The following is a 22,273-nucleotide window of genomic DNA, read 5'->3' as shown; positions in this document are numbered from 1 at the left end:
CTACAACAGGGCACACGGTCTGTGTCAGAGCGGTACCTTGAGACTCCATGTGTCTGTAGTTGTACCATTAACCCCAGTTGCCTGCTGAGCGTCCTCTGTGTTGGCATCAGGGATGGAGGAGGCAGATGGAGGGCTCCTACTGCTCTCCTCTCTGATCTTGCCACCCTTTTCACTTCCCCATGATCAAATACATCCTGGCGCAGCACAAGGGGTGTTGGCTGTGGTGATCTGGTCTCTCCAACCCTGACTCTCCGTGGACATTTGCAGATGTACACACAACAGGTAAAGCACATCTTGATGTAAGTGGCTGTGAAAAGTATCAGAGGACCCACCTTCTTTCTCTTCCAAGTTCAAAAGCACTGTGGTTTAATAAGCCCCACTGCAGGCTGGTAATTTAAAATCAAGATTCAGAATGGGGAAAACTACGTGACTGTTAAAAATGGCATAAATTATCCTTAATAGTTATTGATTATATTGCAGGGGCAACCTGAAGATGGACTAATTGCTGTATGCCTTTGCTGAGCACCATTTGTGCTTTGGACATAAGGAAGCACATTACATCCAGGCACTACTGCTTAATTAGCATTATCTGGACAGGAGAGACATTACAGCAACATGCTGTGCTTTAGAGACCAGGGCAATGTCTGTAAAGATGTTTGTCTGTCCAGCACGTGATGAGGGACTTTGGCTCTCTGCTGGCCGCTCTGCTCTCTAACAGGAGGCAAAGACTTTGCCAGGGATGGTGCCTAGTTGTACAGGGGTGGGTGGTGGGATGCAAAGTCCTGCTTTCTCCTCCAAACTACAATCTCTGTGTGTCTTTTTCCAGGTTTGAGGTCACTAACCACAGTGAGGAAACAGGGACAGCCCTTTAGGACTCCAAACTTAAACGAAGTAGTGAAATTAGTGGGGCACCATGGGGAAATTTTGCTGGGGGGAAGAAAGAAGCCTGACTGCTCTCTGCAAGTCCCTACAGCTTCTGATTCAATTTTCCATGTGCCGTGGGCTGGAGAGATCAGTAGTTTCATCCCAAGGTTTCATCCCAGACCCAGGGTGTTTTAATTTCTTGGCTCGAGTAACTCGGAGCAGATTGAAACACAGGAGGGGAGATGTGGACAAAACAGTGTTTGTTTATTTCTGGGAAGCTGGTTCATGAGTGCCCTAATGCTTTCTGTGCCTGAGATTGGGGGTGCGATGCTGCACAGCATTGGAGGTTTGTGAGTGCAGATTTGCCAACACGCATGTAGCCAGCACTGCCTTTAATGAAGGACCTCCAAATGCTCTATGCCTTCAAGAGGCTCAGGGCAACGGGTCAGTGACTTTCCTCCTGCTCTTCACTTGGCTAAAATTTATTGGAGCTATTCACGAACAGGCTCTCCTCCCACACACACATTCAAAAGCCCGCACAAAGGATTGCTCTTTTGGGGCTCCTCTGTTAGAAAGTGGCCTGATCTGCTGGCCTTTGCCACAAACACAAAAACCGAGCGGCGGGAGCAACTGAGTTAGAGAGTTCAGCTCCAGGAGCGAGGGTCCCAGAGGACTGCACAGACCCCAGGCTCGGAGGCTTCGCATCGCTGGCTTAGACTTCACAGCACTTCTCGCAGGAGCAGTGGGAGATTTGGAGGGTGGGAAGAAGCAACTGGAGTGAAAAGCCACTTGGTCTGGAATAAATGCAGCATGAGTGGAGTTAGAGCTCCGTGCCCGGGTGCCCTGTCTGGTGCCAGCATAAAGGCACTTCTGGGAAGCAGATGCTACACTAGCACTAACATGTGAATTCCCGTGGGAAGTGGCTGACATATCAGGCCTGGACTTCCCACAAGGACTAAAGGCTCAGGCCCCCCATAACCCATCACCACGCATACCACCAGGGTTTCCGTCATTCCTCAGTGGATCTCACCACCCTCTGATACTGGGAAAGGGAGGCCGAGAGGACCCGGGGTTGCAATTCCCTGACAATATGTGCCATAATAATGAACCAAAGCATGTGCAGGCAGGAAGAGCATTCTTTCTCCTCAGTCTTCACCCTGCATGTGGATAGCAGGAGCCACCTGGACATACAGCATGTCTCTAAGTAAAGCAATAGTCCCTGGCCTTTCTTCTCAGGGTCTGCTGGCATTTCTGCCCAGCTTTATTCTTACAAGAAAGCTCTGAATTTCTTAAGCAGAGGTTTTGGAGGGCAAATGCTGTAGGAAATCATGGTTGTCTGTTTATTCCAGACTAACCGTAACACAAGCAAGGACCACACAAACCTCACTCCCTTGTCAAATGAAACCTGTTTGGGTGGTGCTCTGAGCCTGGCTAGATTTTAACCAGCAATGTGGCCTACCTATCCCCTGTGTCATCTCATGCGACAGACCGCTGGAAAGCCAAACCCAGGCAGCTGGCAGGTCCTGGGCTCCCTGAAGCATGTCCAATTGGTCCAAGCAGAGCAGCACACCCGACACCCACATGTTCCAGGGATCTGCATGTTTCTCTGCCCATTTTGACATCTGCTGTACATTTTTTGGAGTGCCTAGGAGTACAGCATGGACCAGATGTGTGTGGAGACTCGTGGCGTGGGCAGAGGAGTTACAGCCAGGGGAACATGGTTCATGCATAATTAACACAGACTCCTTCCAGCCTCCAGGCTGTTATGATGTCTCTTACCAGAGAGAGGCCTTTATTCTGATATTTTGGCAGAACGAATCTCTATAAATTAACTTCCCCTCCCCCCACCCCGGATTGCAGGCATTTAAGAGCAAAGGTCTTAAAGCAGCAACACTGCAAACCTGCTGAGACTGGGGGATTAAGGTTGTTGGACAACTTGGAAAGTATCCTGCCAAGCAGCAGTCAGACAGCAAATGAGAAAAAATATCCCACCAGCTGTGAGCAACCAGAAGATCCAGAACTTTTGTCCACCCATCCATCCATCCATCCATCCTGCAGTCTGCCAGTCACCGAGACAGGAGTCATGGGCATGGAGGCTTTAAATGCTCCTCTCCATTGCAATATTTGTGCAAAGCCCATGACTTTAAAAATATTCTGAAGGCTCAGGGTTTTGATAGCACTGCAGGCACTCTGGTGTTGATACACAGTGGAGTAGGTACCTGCTGTGATGGGACTCTGCAGTGGATCTCATCTATACAGCTCCTTTGTAGCCACTCCTGAGCCACGTTCACTCTGATGCTCTGATTTTAGCAAATACAAGATCCATTTCAACCAACCTTCCTAGACCTACAACTGTCTGCAATCTCAGGGAGTTCGAGTCTGTTTTACAGTTGTTATCTCTGACTCTTTGTGTCTTGTGGGTTGTTTCAGTTCCAAAGATCCTCAGTTACCCAGTGCTATGGTTGGGATCTGGTCCTAGTTCTCCTCTGGCTCTATTTTGACTGTGGTGATGCCCTGTTAAGAGCTGAACATTTGTATGGCCTCTTCATCACGGTTCCCACATCCGCAAGAAGTGGCCGAGGTCTGAGGATGTGTGAACTTCAGCCTGAGCTCCTGAGTGAAAAAGCTTGAAACAAATTCACTGGGGTCTCCTGCTTGTCCCAATTTGCTGTTGTTGTGTGTTGAGTACGTGCCTTGGCTGGTCCCTGATGAGCTCCAGCTGCAGCCTCCAGCCTGCAAGCAATGTGTGCAGTCACAGTGAGAGAGATTTCATGGCCAGTGCCTCATAACGGGGACTTTCCAGGGTACCCATACTGTAGGCTGTGTCTTACCAGATGCTCTGGCACACAGAGGAGAGGGAGTTTCATCACTGCACATGTCCATTACTTGGTCCTAGTGGACCTTTCTTCCTCCCTGCTGCCTTTCCAGTATCTGAAGAAGCCACAGCATCTCTAAATGTACAGCAGGGAAGCTACCACAGCGGTGACGTAACTTTGCTTGGTGAATTTATAAAAAGAAAAGCCATCCTCCAAAAGATAATTGAGGAGGATGGCCAGGGCCTCAGGACAGCAGAGAGGGGAGAGTCAGACCTAAGCAGTGCTGGGAACGGTCCACTCCATCCTTCTAGGAAAAACCTCTGCTTGCTTGTGATCCTGGGTCTGAAAATTAAATTGCTGACTAGCAGAGCTCAGGATGTTAATGATACGTACTAAGGGGACGTGTCAGATACAGCAATAAAAATAAACTGAACTGCCTGAGGCAGGCATGGGGGAGCTCTCAGAGGAGTGTAGGAAGGCTTTTCCAGCAAGCAAGTCTTCTTAGCAAGCTGCTGCAGTAAGACACAGATATCTTCTGCAGGCAAATATCTGCCTTGGATCTGCTCATGCTGATGCTTGGGAACATTTGGAGGCTGCTGGTGCCAAAGAAAGGGAAATACGGATCAGGCCTTAAATACTGTAGTAAAGAGATTATTAGTCTGTGGTACATTAGCCGTGGGGGTTTCACTCACAAACCTCTGAGCAGAAGCACTGAAGCAAACAGGGGAATAGGTTTGTCCCAGGTATAACGTGTAGGTTATGAAGCAGTGCAAGAGAACAAGCGGGACGAGACTGGCAGGCACCAATCCCAGCTTGGCCCCTGGCTAAGGTCATCACAAATGTCAGACCTGGGCTCCTAAGAAACCCTTTCTGAGACATCTGAGTTGCAGAGCTTTGTGATTTGGGGAAAATGGGGAAACTTGGGGAAAATGAGCCCAAGAAAGCATGGTGTTTTGTATGTGCATATCTGCATGGTGTGCCAAAGCAGTCAGCCAAGGGGGGTGGTAGCAGAGGACACACAGACGGCTCCTGAGTGAAGGAGAACATTTCTTCAGAATCATCTGGAGGGATGGAGCCCTTTCTCCAGCGTGGGTGGCAAGCCATCCATCATGGTTTCAGCTGGGATAGAGTTGACTTCCTTACTAGCAGCTGGTAGAGTGCTATGTTCTGGATTTGGGATGAAAATAGGTTTGGTAAAACGCTGATGGTTTTGGTTGTTGCTAAGCAGTCAAGGCCTTTTCTGCTCCTCACACCACCCCACCAGTGGGCAGACTCGGGGTGCACAAAAAGCTGGGAGGGGACACAACTGGGACAGGTGACCCCAACCGACCAAAGGGATATTCCATATCATATGACATCATGCTCAGCATATGAAGCTTGAGGGAAGAAGAAGAAAGGGGGGGGGACGTTTGGAGTGATGGCTTTTGTCTTCCCAAGTAACGTGTGATGGAGCCCTGCTTTCCTGGGGATGGCTGAACACCTGCCTGATGATGGGAAGCAGTGAATGAGTTCCTTGTTTTACTTTGCTTGTGAGTGGCTTTTGCTTTACTTATTAAACTGTCTTTATCTCAACCCACAAGTTTTCTCACTTTTACTTTTCCAATTCTCTTCCCCGTCCCAGCCAGGGGAAGGGAGCAAGTGGCTGCATGGTCCTAGTTGCCTGCTGGGGCTAAACCGTGACAGCATCAGAGAGAGCTGCTTGGGCATGCTCTGAAGCCATTGTAAGCCCGGAGCTCGCAGAGCTGCTCCTCTTGTCCTGCAGGTGCCTTTAAATCTTTCTGGTACCACCAAGTCCTTAGTTCTGCCCTGTTGACTGCTGGCATCTGTAGAGCCTTCTACCTGCCTAAAGGTCACATTCCTGATTGACAACCTGGGTGAGCTGCTGGTTGTTAAAGGTGCACTTCAGTACAGCTCCGTGGCTACCTGGGACTCAACGGTCATTATCAGCTGAGGAAGGAAGGGCTCAGGTTTAGGTCTCTCCCCACAAGGTGGGATTGCTCGACACTGTGACCTCGCTAGAGCCTGAACATTTGAGCTGGAGATTTGGAGGGAGTGGGCTGTATCTGCAGCCAGGCATTCAGACAAAGAGCCTTTGGGGTTTCAGACATGCTGGTAAAGGGACCCCGCAGCGCTGCTGAGACCTTTCTTTGCCGCTCTAGTGGTGACTCGAGGACAATAGAGTCACCCACCAAATCTCTGGTCTGCTGGCCATAATGATGGTGGAGAGGTGTTAGGAAAATAAGTGGCGTTCTAAGGGCTCTTACAAAATCTGAAAGGCACAATTCTATGATTGAGGTAGGCTCCCAAGGCCACTGGTGCAGGGACACATCAGGTCCAGTTCCTGCAGCTGAAATTCATCATCATGTTCCACCTCTGAACAGCTCTTGGACCCTTCTTGTGCTCTCACTGGGTAACATGCTTTATCTTCTGTCTCACCCCCTTTTTTCTCTCTCTGCAAACCTCATACCCTAAGATATGTAGCAAAATGGAATTAAAAGATGGAAAATAATGACTCCAGTTATTGGTGGCTGAAGCTAGATGTGGGATGCTAAATTGCAGTTCTCAGGGCTGCCAGAGAGGAAATACAACATTTATTACTTACTACTTTTTTTTTTTTCTGGAAAATATTAAATTCTTCTGCAAGCTGGTTATTTTCCCCAGTGTTCAGCTCTGACCCATTTACCTCCTTGCCAGAGGGTAATCACACCCCAGTGCCACCTCCCGAACAGAGTCAGGACTGCTGCTGTGTGTGTCTCTGTCACTTAGTGCCAGATGCTGGAGGAGAGTCTCCTACCCCCTGGCACAACTGATAGACTCCAGCCTCTTCATTATCGCTGCAGCAAGCTTCCTGGCAGCTGCTGCCGGCTGAGCAACATCAGGCAGCATCCCTGCCTGTGTTTCAGCCTCTCTGTTCCCAATCAAAGGGAGTGGGGTTTGAAGTTTGCACTCAGGTGTAACTTCTCACAAGCAAATAGTGATAGAACAAGAGGGAATGGCTTCAAGTTGCAACAGGGTAGGTTTAGACTAGGCATTAGGAAGAAATTCTTCACAGTAAGAGTGATCAGGACACTGGAACGGGCTGCCCAGGGAGGTGGTTGAGTCACCATCCTTGGATGAGTTTAAGAGTCGCTTAGATGTGGTGTTGGGGCGTATGGTGTAGGAAAACACTTTGTAGAGTAGGGTAGATGGTTGGACTTGATAATCCCAAGGGTCTTTTCCAACCTGAATGATTCTATGATTCTCCAAGCTCTGAGCCCCCCATCCCCTTTGACAATATATGCGGTACTACATCTCAGCCTCCCTGTCTCCGCAAAGCAGTGGTGCTGGTTGTATGTGGCTGCTAGTTGTAGAAAACGGCTCCTTCTTCTTTTTCTGTCTTTAATTGATACCTTGGAAGGACCTGTTGCCACCACAGGCCTTGCTGTGTGCCAGACAGATGGTGAGGAGCCAGTCCATTACCTCCTCTTGAGAGAGAAATGATGCAGAATGATTTGGCTGGCACAGGCGCACGCAGGTCAGCGTGAGGGACCTGCAGTAAAACCTTCACCACGCAGCACCAGGCTGTGCACTGGGCTCCTGCACTCCTATCCCCTTGGCATTTGCCGGAGCTGGTGGAAGGGGAGACGAGGTCTGGGGAAAGAAGCAGGGGTGAAAGTGCAACCCCACGCACTTACTCAACTCTCTCCCCACCACATCTAGGTCCTGGAGCTCTGAGCTGGTGGCATTAGTTGTGGATTTGTTCTGCATCTGCTTATGGTGCTGTTGAGGACAAAGCTGAAGAGCTGACAGGAGGGCAGCACAGCTGCTGATCCCACCCTCAGAACCCAAATTTGGGGGTGATGTGTGCTGGGAGGTCTATTGCCCCCTTTCAGCTCTGAGGTGGACTTTTCTGTGTCTTATGAGGGGAGAGGAGTGGCACAGCTGTGCATCTTCTGTGGACTCCAGCACCCTTTGACCTTCCCATTGTGACTGCCACCATCAAGCTCTGAGCCCTCAGAGGAGGGCAGTTTGCAACCTCAACTTCTTGGTGGCACAAAGGGGCCACTGATGTGGCTGGATTTGGCGGAGACACAGACCAGACTGGGCTATGGCAGAGTGGAAACGGGCTGTTGAAGAGATCACTGAGTCTCCCCAGAGTTTGCTTGTGACTGGACCAGCTGCTGGAGCGGGTGGCAGGAAGGGGACTGGAGTTAGCTGAGCACAGTCCTGCCTCATCAGGGAACAGATTCTCTTCTGTTGAGCAGCTTTATGGCCATCTACTCTGTGGCCAACTATGAAATAAGATGGTACCACCCACCTCACTGATGCTGCACATCCCTGACATATGATTTGAGGGCCGTCTGCCCTTGCAGGATGTAAGCCAAGGAACAAGGCTGGCAGAGGCAGAGACTTCAGCTCACCTCTGAGCCAAGCCAGGCAATCTCCTTCCAGTTGCAACCCACAGACCTCAGCCTCAGGCTGAAGCTCTCGTCTGTTCCTCTCCAAAGGCAGCCCTTTGCAAGGGAGCGCATTTGGTTCAGAGGTTTAGTCACTGGACTGATAGCAATGCCATGTGTGCCTGTACCAGCACAAGCCACCTGCTGTCCTTCTTGCCCTTCAATCAGGGTTCGAAGTCCTCCCTACCTCCCAAAAAACACTGGAAGCTCCTGGCTGGCCTAGACATTAAGGGGAGACCCAGCAACTCAACTCCATTCTTGCCCTGCAAAAGGATGGGACAAGGTTTGACAAATGGGCAGGGTGCTGAGGGCTCACCAGAGATGCCATCTCACAGGGACACTGAATTTGGGCTGAATCCAGACTCAACATGTTCAGTTCCTCTGAATTCTCTATATCTGCAGGAAGCTGAAGTCCACCGTTATTTATCCTCCTGCCAGTCCCACTGAGATTTCAAGGGCATGTATCTCACAGCTAAAGGTGGCCTATATGCTTTGATGCCAAGAGAGACTCTCTCTCCCCAGCCTGTTTACGGGTTTGATTTCTGATTTGCAGGAGGGCCTATGGACCATGGACCCACATCTTGTTAAAGAAAGCAATTTCTGCTCTTGGTTTTTACAGGGCAGTTCTCTCAGCAGTGTAAAACTGTGTGGGGAGGTTTTTACGCTGGATGACAGAGAGGAATCCAGGCTTAGGATATTTATACTGTAGCTTATACAAAGCTATTTGACATAATGAATGGATTTGGGGGAGTTATTTCTATTTTTTTCTTCTTCTGAGGAAGAAGCACTGGCGTTTACCTTGGAACACAGCCTGAACCTGTCATCACCTAAAGGCAGGGTGTCCTGACCACAGCAACTTGTGTTGTTTGTAACAAGTTTTGTGGGATGTGCGTTGCTGCTGCGAGATCCTACCTAGTGCTGTGATCCTGACAGATCTCACAAGGTGGCACAGAGCCAGCTCATGGGAGGCCTCCGAAGGAAAGCTCGGCTCTGAGACGCTTTGTCTCATGGTAATAGGATGCCCTGGCCAAGGCTGCTCCCTGGCCTCTATTTGAGGCAGCAGCTGAGTTCCTGCTTTGTGATGGCCATCACAGACCTACTGTCATGGGGATTTTTGGTGTCTTGCCCCAAGTCCATCCTGCCTCCCTCAGGTCTCTGTGCTTTCCTGGTGAGATGCAACATTCTTCCCCAGTGCCTCTTCAGCAATGCTGTTGGGAAACACAGGGCCCTGCACTGTTCAACAACTGCCATGCTCCACCCCAGATGTGGATCAGGTAAAAGCACCTATGCTCGTAGGTGCTTTTTGAGATCTCCAAAACCACCACAATGATGAAAAACAGTGATGTGCCCCAAGTAATTAAACTCTTCTCTTTTTTCTTCCTCCTTCCTCCCTCCCCCTCACCCCCTCTCCTTTCCCCATTGCCTCCCCTTGCAGTGGCAGGCCATCTCTCTGACAGTCATTGAGAAGGTCCAGATAGCAGCGGCCATCCTGGGTTCCCTCTTCCTCATCGCCAGTATCTCGTGGCTCATCTGGTCGACCTTCAGTCCTTCAGCCAAATGGCAGCGCCAGGACCTGCTCTTCCAGATCTGCTATGGAATGTACGGCTTCATGGACATTGTCTGTATAGGTGGGTGATCGTATCTCATGGTACGGCTGAGGTCGCCCCCCCCACTCACTCGTGGAGAGGAGCAGGAGGTGGTGTGGAGAGCTGGCCAGTACAGCTCGGGTCAGATTGAGCCTCCCTGGCTTTTCCTCCTTTTTGCTTTCACAGCACTTTTTTTACAGTCCTCTCTGCTCATTTGGGCAGCCCCAGAGTGCTTCCTTGGCTGGGCTGGCAGAGGGACCTGCAGCAACCCCAAAGAGAAACAACTCTCTCTTCAGAGCAAGAAGAGGGTGGGGAGGTCTGTAAGGCTTTTGAAGAACTCCCTCCTTTCTGGAATAGCTAATTTAGGGACTGCCCCATGGTTGAGTATGACAGGGCCTCTCCACAGGCAACAAACCCAGTGGCAGAGACCCTAGTATCCAAGTTCAAATGGCTTTTGGCTTCAGCACACTTCCAGCACAGGACCTGGGCCTGCCGAAACACAGGCCAATTCCTTCCACTGTTGCTGACAATGAGGTGTGACCTTGGTCTGTAGAGATCATCCTGCTCCTTTGTGAGATGCTGGTGGAGCTACCACATCTCTCCAGGAACAAAGGGTGTGAGAGAGAGACGGACAGCACCCACCTGTTGGCACAATAGCCACTGGTGACACCCTTTTGCTGGTGCAATTGGGAGTGGAAAAAATTGATCCCTATGTGTGTGTGGTGTGCGTTTGTGTCGCCTTGTTGGCAGAGGACAGAAGTGAAGAGCCCTGGCCTGGGCGGACATCAGTAACATGATTAACTGGCTTTGATAAAGCTTCAAGAGCTGAGGGGAACTGATTAGCTCGTCTGTCAATAGGAGCTAAATCCTTCCACATGGCAGAGAACAAACCTCGCCAGCCATGAACTGAAGGGGAACTGGGCAGACAGATTCAGATTTGAGGTTCTTTGTTTCTTTCTTATTCATTTTTTTAAGGGCCTGGCCTCTATTTCTGTTTTCCACCTTATCTGAGGGGAAAAAAGCCCCTCTGCATCTCCACTGATGTCACCATTAAGCTTAATATCCTAAGGTGGGAGCTTTGATTTTTTCCAGCCAAAGAGCAAGTGGCCATTCTGTTCCCAGGAACATTTCAGAGTTGTGGCTTGGGCCAGCCTCTTGTCTCACGGTCTTCCCTGTGCAGCTGGCAGTTCTGGTGGGCCAGGCGTGCTGGCTTTCCCACAAACTCGAAAGCAAGTGGGAAGCATTACAGATGCAGTGAGTTAACATGTCTATCTGTGGCTTCTCTTGCCCAGCACCTCAGAGACTACCCAGAGATGTCTCCACTTGTGCAGCATGTCTGCCTGTGCTGCCAGGCAGCCCACCCATGCTCGACAAGGAGAGATGATATTCTGGACCATGTGAGCCTTTGTATACATTTCCCTAGAAAAGCTCCTATGTGGACGCAGCCGTCCCTCTGCCGCTGCCACGCTCCAGTGTAAAACTGGCTTGTATTGGGCATCAACACCCTTTGCAATCCCAGCTGCTGCTGCTGCTCCCGGGTCTGCAGTGGAAGGGAAGGGAGCTCTGAGCAGCGCTTTGCTGAGATCTGCTCTTTGCTCTCCTCCCCGCCTCCTCCTCCTCCTCCTCCTCCTCTTCTTTCTCTGCCCAGACTGAATCAAGTGACAAGTGAGGTCTTCACGGGGAGCTGTGACTCTGGCTGTCGATGCGGTCAGGTCTTTCCTCTGAGTGACTTCTCTCCAGCCCTGCTTATTTCAGGGGGCTGCACTAGCGCTAGCCAAAAGACTGGTCTGTCCCACTGAGAGGCCTGGCCAGGTCAGATCAGGTCAGCAGAAGGGGCTGATCAAAGGGAACTCTGTGACTGGGTTTAGTTCCTCATTCATTATAGCTTTGCTCGACTGTGATGGATGCAGCAGTGCCAGCTCACTAGAAGACTCGCAGTGAGTTCCTCACTGTGGAACAGCTATTCTCCCTCTCTTTATCCTTCTCCCAAACCTTGCAGCCTCGCGGTGTCTTTGATCACAGCCGAGCAAAGCCGGCTCTGGAGATTCAGAGTTCTGCTCCTGACTGCCAGCGTGGCCCGAAGCCTCTTGTTACTCCTCCCTGGGCTTTAGTTCCACTTCTGCAACTTCAGGATAAAACCTCTCATGGATAATTGCAGTGACAACAGTTCTTGAAGTACCAGGATGCTGCCTGTGCATTTCAGTGTCTCCTCCTCCACAGGCCAGCCCTTTTACCCTTTTGCTTTCCAGCCTGTGGGTGGGTAGGAAAGATTTAGAAACTAAGAAATGCTCAGCAGCAGGGAAAGAGCAGGACATGAAGTGTACTCAGTTCTACCACACTTGGTTTTTTCGGCTAATGTAGCACACACATCATCTGTGCATTGTTTGGTAACAGGCTGGGCAGCCTGAGTTTGCAAAATGTTATACTGTAGGTCCTACACTAATTGTATGAATTCCAGTTGTTCCTTCCCCCAGGCTGACCCCGAGTTTTGCTTTCATTGGCAGAGGAGCAGAGGTTTGAAAGACAAGGTTTGAAAGACGAGGTATTTACTAAAGAGCAGATGTGCTGAAGCAGAGCTCCTCTGTAATTCCTGCCAGTTCCCATTTCAGTTGTCCTTGGATGTCTCATGTCCATTAAGTAGCCAGTGACATTTGTCCAGGAAGCCGGTATACACACCATGTCACTGGAGGTGACAGCAGGACACTTCCTCTGGCATTGTAAAGTCTCAAAACTGGAGAAGACACCAAATCTGCAGAGATCCTGACTGTCGTCAGACAGGGAATAGGCACCTAGTCAGCAACTGCCCAGTTGTTTTATGTGATCTCCTCTCTACCAAGTCATTAAGGGATTTAGATAGAAATTTGCCAAGACAGAGAGAGATCTGTGGCAATTCGCATGGTCAATCCCATGGCAGCGCTCATCTTTCCAATGTGGAGTCAAAGGTGAGGGCACGAGTGCTCTCTTGCGCGTATAGCTCCCTAAGCACAGGTCATTTGGTTGTTGTTGTCTTCACTTGAGCCATACTTGAGCTGAAATAGTCAGATCATATCCAAGCTGAGCTCTCAAAATATGGCTGTTATCTCAAAGACTATTGATCCATGCATCAAAATCCAGGGGTCTTGGGTTTAACCCTCAGCCGCTCACATTCAGTAATACACTAATGTTCTTTGGACTTTGCTAGATCTTAGCATGCTCCACAAAAACAGATGTAAGGGACAGACACCATTTGCTCTCCCTTCACCCACCATGGAAACAAAACCACAACCAAAATGAAATGAATCTCCTCCTCACGACCAGCAGGACAGTTGGTATGGCCCCAGGTACCAGAAGCTGGTACGTCCGTCTGGGCAAGATGTGCAAGACAGTCTTTCAACATTGTTCTCCCCCTTGTTCTCAGGCATCTAATAGGAGTGCAGAAAGCACTAGAAAGGATTGCTTGGGATTTCTGAGAGTGTCCAATACTGGAATTCTTTTTGAGAACCCGTTAGAAAACATATGTCAAGAACAGGTTGTGGAGAGATGATCCCAGTTTGTGAAGGAGGAGCAAACAAAATGCTTCTTGATATCCAGTCTGGCCCAACGTCTGATTCAGATCTCTCTCTCTTTCACATGTGCTATCTCTGGTCATGTCTGTGGGACAGATACGAGAGTTGGATTAAACGAGAAACTGGTAATGGTGCCAGCAGAGACATTGCTCTGCTATGAAGCCATCCACAACACAGACATTTGAGATCAGCGACCAGGAAGTGAATTAAAAGTGAAATGGGGACTGTTCATTTGATTAACTACTCTCTCCATAGGTCCATGAGAGGTAAATCCAGAAAGCTGGCATAGAGAGGGATTAGCAGAAATGCAGTTATTGAAATGCAGAGATAAATGGAGTGAGCCTTCACAGGCCTGAGTTACTGAGTAGGGAGAGTAGCAGCTTAGAGCCAGGCTGTAAATCCTGAGAGATACCTGCCTGTTAATTAAATGATGGTCCTTGGAGGGGGAAGAAGGGGTTTGCCTCTCTCTCTGACAAGGTGCAATTAAGGAAAGTCAGCGTTTGTAGATTAAGGTGTCATTTGGGGTCAGGAGGACAGGAAACCATCTCCTGTTAAACAAGGAAGAGCTCTGCCAGCTAATGAGAGCGTGTCACAGTCTAGGCTCAGGCGTCACCAGATGGGCTCCAAGGGGGAAGCGTGTCCCAGGAAGGCCATGAGCAGGCTGTGTGGGCAAGGCTGTCACTGTCACCGCTTGTGTGTGCAGTCCTGCTTGCCCTCACAGGGGTATCCCTGGGATGGCATCCCCGGCAATGCGAAAGCGATCCCATCTGCCTCTCCTTGGATCACTGTCTGCTGGAGACTGTTGCTTTGTCCATGCCCACCCCGTCCTTGCTTTCTGACTCACCCTGCCTTGGTGCTGAACCACGCACTTTCACAAGCACTAAATCCTCATGCTCTCTGAAGCTTTTACCTCGATTTCCTTGGCAGCCGGTCCCTGAGGGTATTTGCCTTCACAACAGTAACTGCACTGCAGCTCAATAGCACAAGAGACAGGCAAAGGAGGACCATTCATCCTGCCAATGATTTCTGTTGGCACACCATGGCAATCCATTACAGATCAGGAAGTGTGTGCCCGCTGTTTTTTAATCCCAGCTGCCAGCAAAAATAATCAAAAGCATCCAGTACGTCTAACGGCATCTCAGCACAACCGTAGGTTATAACATAAGAAATCAATAGCCAATTAAAACCGATCCACAGCATTTGATCTTTCATAGTGCAATGGGAACAGTAATTAATGGAGCTTCCTTGAGACAGTCACAATTCAAACTTCCTGCCAAGACTAATGTGGTTTCATTTTAAATGAGCTTTGCTTCCTAGAGGAAAGGCCAGGCTGAGGTGGCCTCAGGGTGTTTTCTAGTCAGGTCACTTGGGCCCTCAGCATTCAAAGGATTTAGAAGCCAAAGTCCCAATAAAATAAAGAGAAACTGAGAAACTAAGTGTCTTCAGGGTCTTCCTCTGTATTGATCTGATTCTCAAAAGGAAAGCAGGTGTTCTTATTCAGGTCTGTGTAGACACTCAAGGTGCAAAGCAGGAAGAGTTGCTACAGCTCTAGGGAATCAGTTTTGGGGAAGCACCAAGCCCATGCATTGGCTTGATGACACCCTAAAGGCAAGAGCACAAGGCAGAGAAGTTCAGCAAATGTCTTCAGAGGAGAAACCTGGGACCAACCCAGACAGCATGGCTTCAATGTACCTGGAAGAGACCCATGAGAGTATGCAGAAGTCTTCCATGCACTTCAGCTTAATGCACTGCTTGCCACACTTTTCATGCACTTCTTGCCCAGTTTGCCTGCAAACTGGAGCTACCAGGAGCTAATGATAGGGCAGATCCAGGCCCTGTCATCAGAGCAAGCAGCTGGGGTAAAGTAAGGCAGCCGTTCCGCTTTTTATTTTCACTGTGAATCCTGGTTTGCATACATTCAGCCACAATGTGCATGCTTGAAAACCCACTGAGCAAATCATTGATTTATCAGCTGTAAAGCGGGGTGTGGAGACAGGAACGGTACCTGCAGGGTGCCTCGTGGGGTTCTCCATCTAGCTGGGCAGGGACCGTCCCTCGAGAGCAGTCCTTGAGGGCCCTGTGCCTGGGCCAGCAGCACGAGAAGCGACGCTGCACGGCTGATCTGCCGACTGAACTCTTGGCCACTCTCCAGGAACAGCGGATGCTCGGCAAAGCCGAGACATGCCACCCCTCCGTTCCTGAAAGATGGGACCTATTTTTATCTAATGCTGCATTGATTATTCAATAAGAGAGCGGAGTGGGCCAGCCGGCGTGCGTGCATGTGTGCTGCTTCCACCAGCGGGCATTCCTGCAGAGGCTCAATGCGCCGGCTGAACTCCCGTGCAGCTCCGGCAGCTCTCCGCAGAACGAGCATGTCGCTGCTGAGCAAAGAGCCACGGGGTTTGGACCTGGCTCTGAACCCCCTCCCTTTTTGCAGGGAAGGATCTTGGCTTCCAGCACAGGCAGAGCAGCACCTGGCCTTTCACATGTGTCCTTTCAACGGCACGATCCTTCACCACATCCATCTCCACGCAGTTTCCCACTGTTGCAACAGGCTCCAGAGATGTATTTTGTCATGAATAACCATATGGTGCTCTCTGCTCCAGTGGATCAGTGTGTTTAGCATTTAATGAGGGCAACATAATTAACATTTTCTGAGGGGGAAAAGAAATCCTTTTGCCTTGCGAACTGCATCTTGTGCTTTTGAGTGTGATACGTTATAGTCAGAACGATGTTTCATTGTCATTAAACCCCGTGCTGGAATCAAGTGCCTGGTGTCCCTGGGTTAAGTTCCCATCTGTGGGCAGAGGCAGAAGCACTCACCTGCCTGTCACAGCTTCTACGCTACGGCAGGAGATTCCCTGGTAGGCAGCTGGTAGGATCTCCCGCACCAGCTGCATAAATTGTGCTGTCTAGTAAAGGATGGAACAAGTCCTCAGCTTTGTGCCAGGCTGTGTTTTTCCAACTGCCTTCTGTCCTATTGCTCCTCCTACTACAGCCTCCATCCCACAGACAAATTACTCCTGGAAGCGGGAGGCTATGGTCCACGGCACGCCTGTGTGACTGTAGCAAGAGAAGTCAACTCCATAGTCAAAGATGAGGCTGCAGGGGTATCATCCCCCATTCACAGTGGATGAGGCTGCTTTTGGTGTGTCCCCAGCTCTGTAGGGAGCCAGAAACAGACGTAAGAAGGGATTAACACAAAGCCACATCAATCCAGCTCTGGGATTGCTTCTAATTAGTGACTGATTGGTTCTTCTTCTGGAGGGTTGGCTACCTATCAACAGAGCCATCTTTCAGACCCAGATACAACTTGCTTACAGATACTTTGCTCCATGGCAGAGGGGAAAGATGCCCACATCTCGCTCCAACAAGGGGGTAGAAGCAATGGTAACGGACAAGCCAACCTGCAATTTCAGAGGCACTCCCAGGTCCATTAATTTAGCCTATTACCATAGGGGATGCTCTGTTAAGGGTGATCTGTACCCACCTTTATGTCTCTTCTAACTGGTCCCTGTTCCTCTTAGTGGAAGAGCACTTGGGTGGCTGGAGCAGTCTGGAGGGATTTGGCTCAGATGGGACCTGCATTCCTTAGAAAATGAAAAACTGTGAAACTATTCCCATTTTTTTTCTTACAGAATTTCATTTGCTAATAAAAGCAGAGAAGGAGGCAGTAGTTCTATCTTCAATAAGCAAATGTCATGTTTTGATCATTATTGAACAAAGCATTTTGATTTAGCATTTAGAGATGACTGCTCATGCTGAGTATTTTAAATTCAGTGTCAGAATTGGAATACAACATTTTAAAAAAATTCAAGTCCAAATGAAACATTCTCACCTGCCTGAAAATATGTATGTATTCTTTCATTCTCGGGACAGCATGACTTTCAAGTCTCACTCCAAGAAAGTGTGAAGCCAGATTTCCAAACCCTACACAAAACAATGCTGTTGTCCAGCTTTCCCTTTAAAGAAATATCCCAGGAATGGCTGAGGATCCAGCAGGACTGCAGAGGCAGAGCTTTCGTCAAAGTACCATTAGCTATAGGATAGAAAGGTTCAGGAACCCAGACTGGAGGACTGACTGCCATGGTGCAAGCGTAGTGAAATGGAAACCATGTGCTTTTTCTCTCCTCAGCAAGAGTATCCAGCTCCGTGGACTTCTGTCAGGGAATGTTTGGAAACCTGAATGTAGAAAAGACCCATAAAATCATGCAGAGACCAGGGTGTGCATTTGGCCAGTGCTCTGGTCAATCTAGTTTGAAATGATTATTTATTCCTTTCTTTTAAAGACCTAAGAGTATCTGTCATGCACGAAGATGGATGTCTCTCACCTCTTGTGCAAAAAATCTTTTCAAGATGTGGGGTGTTGCCATTATCTCCATTTTAAATTTGGGGGGAAAAGGCACCAAGAGGGTCTATATAATCCTATCTGCAAAGCAAGGAGGGGAACCTTTAAGAGAAAAGGGGTATTTGGGTATTGCCTCCAAGCCCTATCTCTCCTATACTGGCACAGTCATGGGTAGACTCACAAGCAGGGAATGCTGCTGGAGATGCATGATTCAGAAGCAAGGCTGTTCCGCTGGTGGAGCTCCCGTCTTTATTTATTTATTTGCCTTTTCCAAGAAGAGCCTCATTTATTGCTGCCTGCATAGCTAGAGACGGCCCTTTAATCCTCTGCTTTATCGTGTGCTGTGAATTAAATACCACAGGAGTACAAGATCCCTTAAGGGGACAACATCCATTCTGCTGTAGCTGTCCACAGCCAGCTGAGTTTACAGGAGTGCTTTTGTTTATGGTTTATCTATTGCCTGAGCAAGGATTTCTCTGGGTTTTATTTTACCTATTTTTGCTGTTATTTCTTGTTTTGTTTTGTTTGGGTTTTTCTGTCCCAGTTTTGAGGCAACGTGTAAATGTGCTAGTCTGGGCAGGAGAAAGCTGTGGTGCTTGGTAGCTCCTATGCTTACAGCTGAAAATACTGTCGCATTTTTAAAGCAATGATGTTGGGGTGTGTGGTTCCCAGGGTCAGCCCAGCTCCTCTGCTACAGGTGGCATCCTACAGACAACTGATACTGTCTTCCCATTACAAACAAAACATGTGGGAGTGCTGAATGAAAAGGAATTTCCTGTCCCTTGGACACCTCCTGTCAGCTTCTTAATTTCGCCAGTCTTTCCTCATTTGGGACCTTACCAGCTCAGCCCTACAGGGCCTAGCCCATGTGTTGGATAGGAACATGAGGGTGGGCAGAGGATGTGAATGAGGATGGCTGCCCTGGGATGAAGGTAGCACCTCGCAGAGAAGTTGGCATCTACCTGGCAGCCATAAAAGCTCCCCCAGTGCTCCTACAACAGACTGCCCCCAGCTCCACAAGCCCTGTGAGAGGCAGTCCTACCTGTCCTCTCAATTCATCCCACTGGATAAAGCATTGCTCTTTCGCCAGCTACAAATGCCACGTATGTGGGATGGACTGCTCCTGCTTCCAAGGAGAACCCATAGCACCCTGTGCGCACAGAAATCACTGTGTTACATGAAGTCATGATGTGTTGCGGTGTCACGACCTGGAAGTTGTCTCTTGCCATATAGCTCAGCAGCATCCTGCAAAATCTCAGTGGTCCCTGGAGGAGAAACACTCCCAGCTGTCACATCAAGCACTCCCATCCGTAATAAAAGAGCTGCCTCATTTCCCTAGCCCCCCACGCTCTGCCCCAGCGTGGCAGCTGGCAAGGTCTGCCATGATTGCTTGCCTGGTGGAACAGCAACTGTGAGGACCCTCTGAGATGACGGTGTGCTGGATCCATCTCCCAGCTAGCAGGGCTCTTGCTGAGTCTGGGGGTGGGTGTTAATGGCTGCAGAGAGCTTGGGGCATAGGATAACCACCCGCCCAGATGGGACCTGCTGCTCCCATTGCTCTGCCAGATGGAGCAGAGGAGGCAGGGAAGGAGAAGGGCTCTCTCTGCCTTTGTGGGGGGTCCTGGCCCACCTGTGGCTGAGAAAGCTTTGAGGCAGAGCTGTCCTTGAACCCCAGCTTGCACGAGAGGAGACAAGCTGTAATAAGCACAAGGTTTGCCTGTTAGTCAGCAGTTGAAGGCTCGGGGGCCAGCCTGTTTGGGCTGTTAATGACTTGAAATGGAAGAGTCCATACCTCCACAAAATACCTCCCCAGGACAGCTGTGAGCAGCTTCTCTGTGTATGCTGGTGGTGACTCTGCCCAAGCCACGAAGGTCTCATCCTTTGAGGGGCTCAGTTTCAGTTTTGCTGGAGTTGTGGCCTCTGTGGCCTGAGGAGAGCCAAGCATGGCATAAATATCACTGTGAAAGCTGCCTACCAGTGCAGCCCCATTACAGCAAATGCACTTAGAGGGTGATGGGCAGAAGAAGGAGTATTTTGTCTTTCCCAGACCCGCGGGCTCCATGAGAGCCCATGTCATCTAGTGATCAACAGTGCTCAACAGGGTTCAGCCATGCAGCTGCCCCCGTTCTGCTGAGCCAAAACACAGCCTGGATTCATACATATTTAATCAGTTCTTTAGATATTAAAAAAATGTGCATAGAGACTGATTGATAAGAAAATGCCTGATTGTAATCAGCTAATTATTTTTTCCATATGCTAAGCATTCACTCAAGGTATAACCATTATAAATACATTTTCAATTTATACTATATGTCATTCAATGCTGGACATTTCTAAGCTCATACACCCTCCTTGTACAGTTCCAGCATTATTCAGAGCAGACCTTTGCTAGATGTCTTGAGGACTAGAGACATCCTGCTCACTGGTCCAGTGTCTTGCAACTACCAGAACCGTTTAAAAGACAGCACCAGAGGTCCCAGGTCATCCATTACCTGGACTTCTCCTGTATGCAAGACAGACTGCCCACTAAGCTCTTGAAACATTTGGGGGACAAAATTTATATTTTGGAAAGCAGTTATGAAGGAGTCTATACTTCTTATTGGATTTCATCTGAAAGCAAAGAATTCCTGAAAATGTGAATGTAGCTGTAGTTTGTATGAAAAGTGACTGTGCAATGAAAGCATTCCTGAGCTGAAGAAAAGTATGTGAGGATAATGGACTCCAGAAAAGCAGTGGCAGCAGCCTCAGGGGACCAGAGCAGGGAGTGTCTCTTGGGAAGGGAATCTGAAGGATAAAAGAGCCGTGAACAGCTCGTGGCTGCCAAAAGGGATGATACTAAAGGCACAACAGCAAACTGTGTCTGTGCAGGGGAGAGCTCATAAGCGTGGGAAGAGAGCATTGAGGCTGCATCAGGAGCTCTTTGAGGACCCAAAATCAGAAGCTGCAATCACACAAAAGGCAGAAAGAAAAGCCTGCAACTAATGGCAAGACTCTAGGAGTCACACAGGCATGGGGAGCCCTCAGAGCTGAGCCCCAGGATTACCATCTAGCGATACAAAAGGCAACAAGAAATAGGTCCATAAGCATAGGTAAGTAACAAGAAGGCAGCAAGTCTAAGACCTCAAATAATATTTGATGCAAAAAGGGCAAAACAGTTAAATGTTGCCTTTGTTTCAGTCTTCAAAACCTAACTGAAATAATTTTAATGAGGAGAAAGGAGCCCAGGGCAGAATCAGAAAAGAACAGACTCAAAAACATTCAAACGAGATAGCTCTGTCCTTGTCATCATGTCCTAATGAACTTCAGAAGAAGCTACGGGAACAGTCTCTGACCCATGAGCGTTTTAGAATGAGGAACTTGGGGAAGATGCAGGAGGTGCCAGGCAGCTGGGGAAATGCAAGCAGATTACCTAGCTTTAAATATAATGTCTATCATTAAAGAAGGTAGGAACTGAGGATCAAAGAATTGAAGGGCAAATCAGCTGAACATTCATAGAAAGATATTAGAATATTTTTTAACCAGCCAATTGATGAGCACAAGAGTATAACCGTATCTAATTTGGAAGAGTAAATGTCCTAGTTGCTAAGGGAGGAGCAGTCAGTTTGATATACCGTGACATAGGCAATGCTTTTGATGCTTTGCCTTGTGATTCTCCCAAACAAACCAGAGAAATGTGATCTAGATAAATAACTATAATGCAGGTGTACAGCCAATTGAAAAACTGCTTTCTCAGTAGTTGTCAGCGGTGTACTGGAAACACATTTCAAGTAGGACTGTTTTGGAGTTTGCTGTCTTCAATATTTTTTATTAATGGCTTAGATAGTGAAATGGGAAGTGTTATAAAATTCACAGATGACACCAAGCTTGGAAAGGCTGAAAGCACTCTGGAGGATCAGATCAGAAATCATAAATTATATCAGCAAATTGGAGAAATCAACAAGATGGAATTGAATAAAGAGAAGTGCAAAGCACTATTCTTAGGAAGGAGAAATCAGAATCCCAAACAGAAGCTGGACCAGGCAGTCACGCTGCCGAGGACAGAGATTCTGTGACAGATCAGTTTATGTCATCAGGATATTGAAAGGAAGGTGAGATATGCAGTGCTGATTCTGCACCTCTCTGCTCTGGGGACTGCAAAAGAAGGGGGACAAAATAAAGAGGTTTTGGAGATTATGAACAGGAGTGAGGAGAGGGAGGGCACTATCTGATTCCCCACCTGGTCAACTCCGATGTTCACATCTCCCCTCTCAAATCAGCCCAAGTGCAGAGTCTCACTGGTGCCACGACATTACTTTCAATTACAAATCTACCTCTTCCTGCTCCCTGGTTCACCCTCTTCCCCATTGCTTGCCACTGGAGGATTTAAAGATGCTAAGTTTTCTAAAGAACTTGTCATATTCAGACCCTGCCACAATGCTGAGCGATGCCAGACACCAGCTGCCCCTTCCTCACCCTGTATTTGCAGGAAAAGGTCCCTCTGGCTCTCTTTTCCCAGTTTATCACCAAGCACTATCTTGTATCATGGATGAGGGATAAAGTACAGGGGACGACACTGAAAAGTGGTACGGGTTGGAACGGTCCAGAGGGAGCTCGGTGATTCATCTCCCGCATACTGTGAGGTACTTGCAAAGCTGGGGAGAGGCAGAGATTCATGGTTATTTCTAAAGCACTTTTTGGA

The 22,273-nt window shown here is 48.8% G+C and overlaps 1 protein-coding gene across 1 annotated transcript in view; it reads left to right on the top strand.

Moving 5' to 3' along the window:
* MARCHF4 (membrane associated ring-CH-type finger 4) overlaps positions 1 to 22,273 on the top strand; it is a 101,588-nt gene that overhangs the window by 73,373 nt on the left and 5,942 nt on the right. Inside the window, exon 3 of the mRNA XM_074145617.1 lies at positions 9,552 to 9,744. Coding sequence (XP_074001718.1) covers positions 9,552 to 9,744 — 193 coding nt within the window. The remainder of the gene's footprint in view (positions 1 to 9,551; positions 9,745 to 22,273) is intronic.

This window comes from Numenius arquata, chromosome 3 (genome assembly GCF_964106895.1).
Source record: "Numenius arquata chromosome 3, bNumArq3.hap1.1, whole genome shotgun sequence".
Taxonomy (NCBI): domain Eukaryota; kingdom Metazoa; phylum Chordata; class Aves; order Charadriiformes; family Scolopacidae; genus Numenius; species Numenius arquata.
The sequence above is the reverse complement of the archived record's forward strand: the minus strand, read 5'-3'. Positions and strand labels throughout refer to the sequence as shown.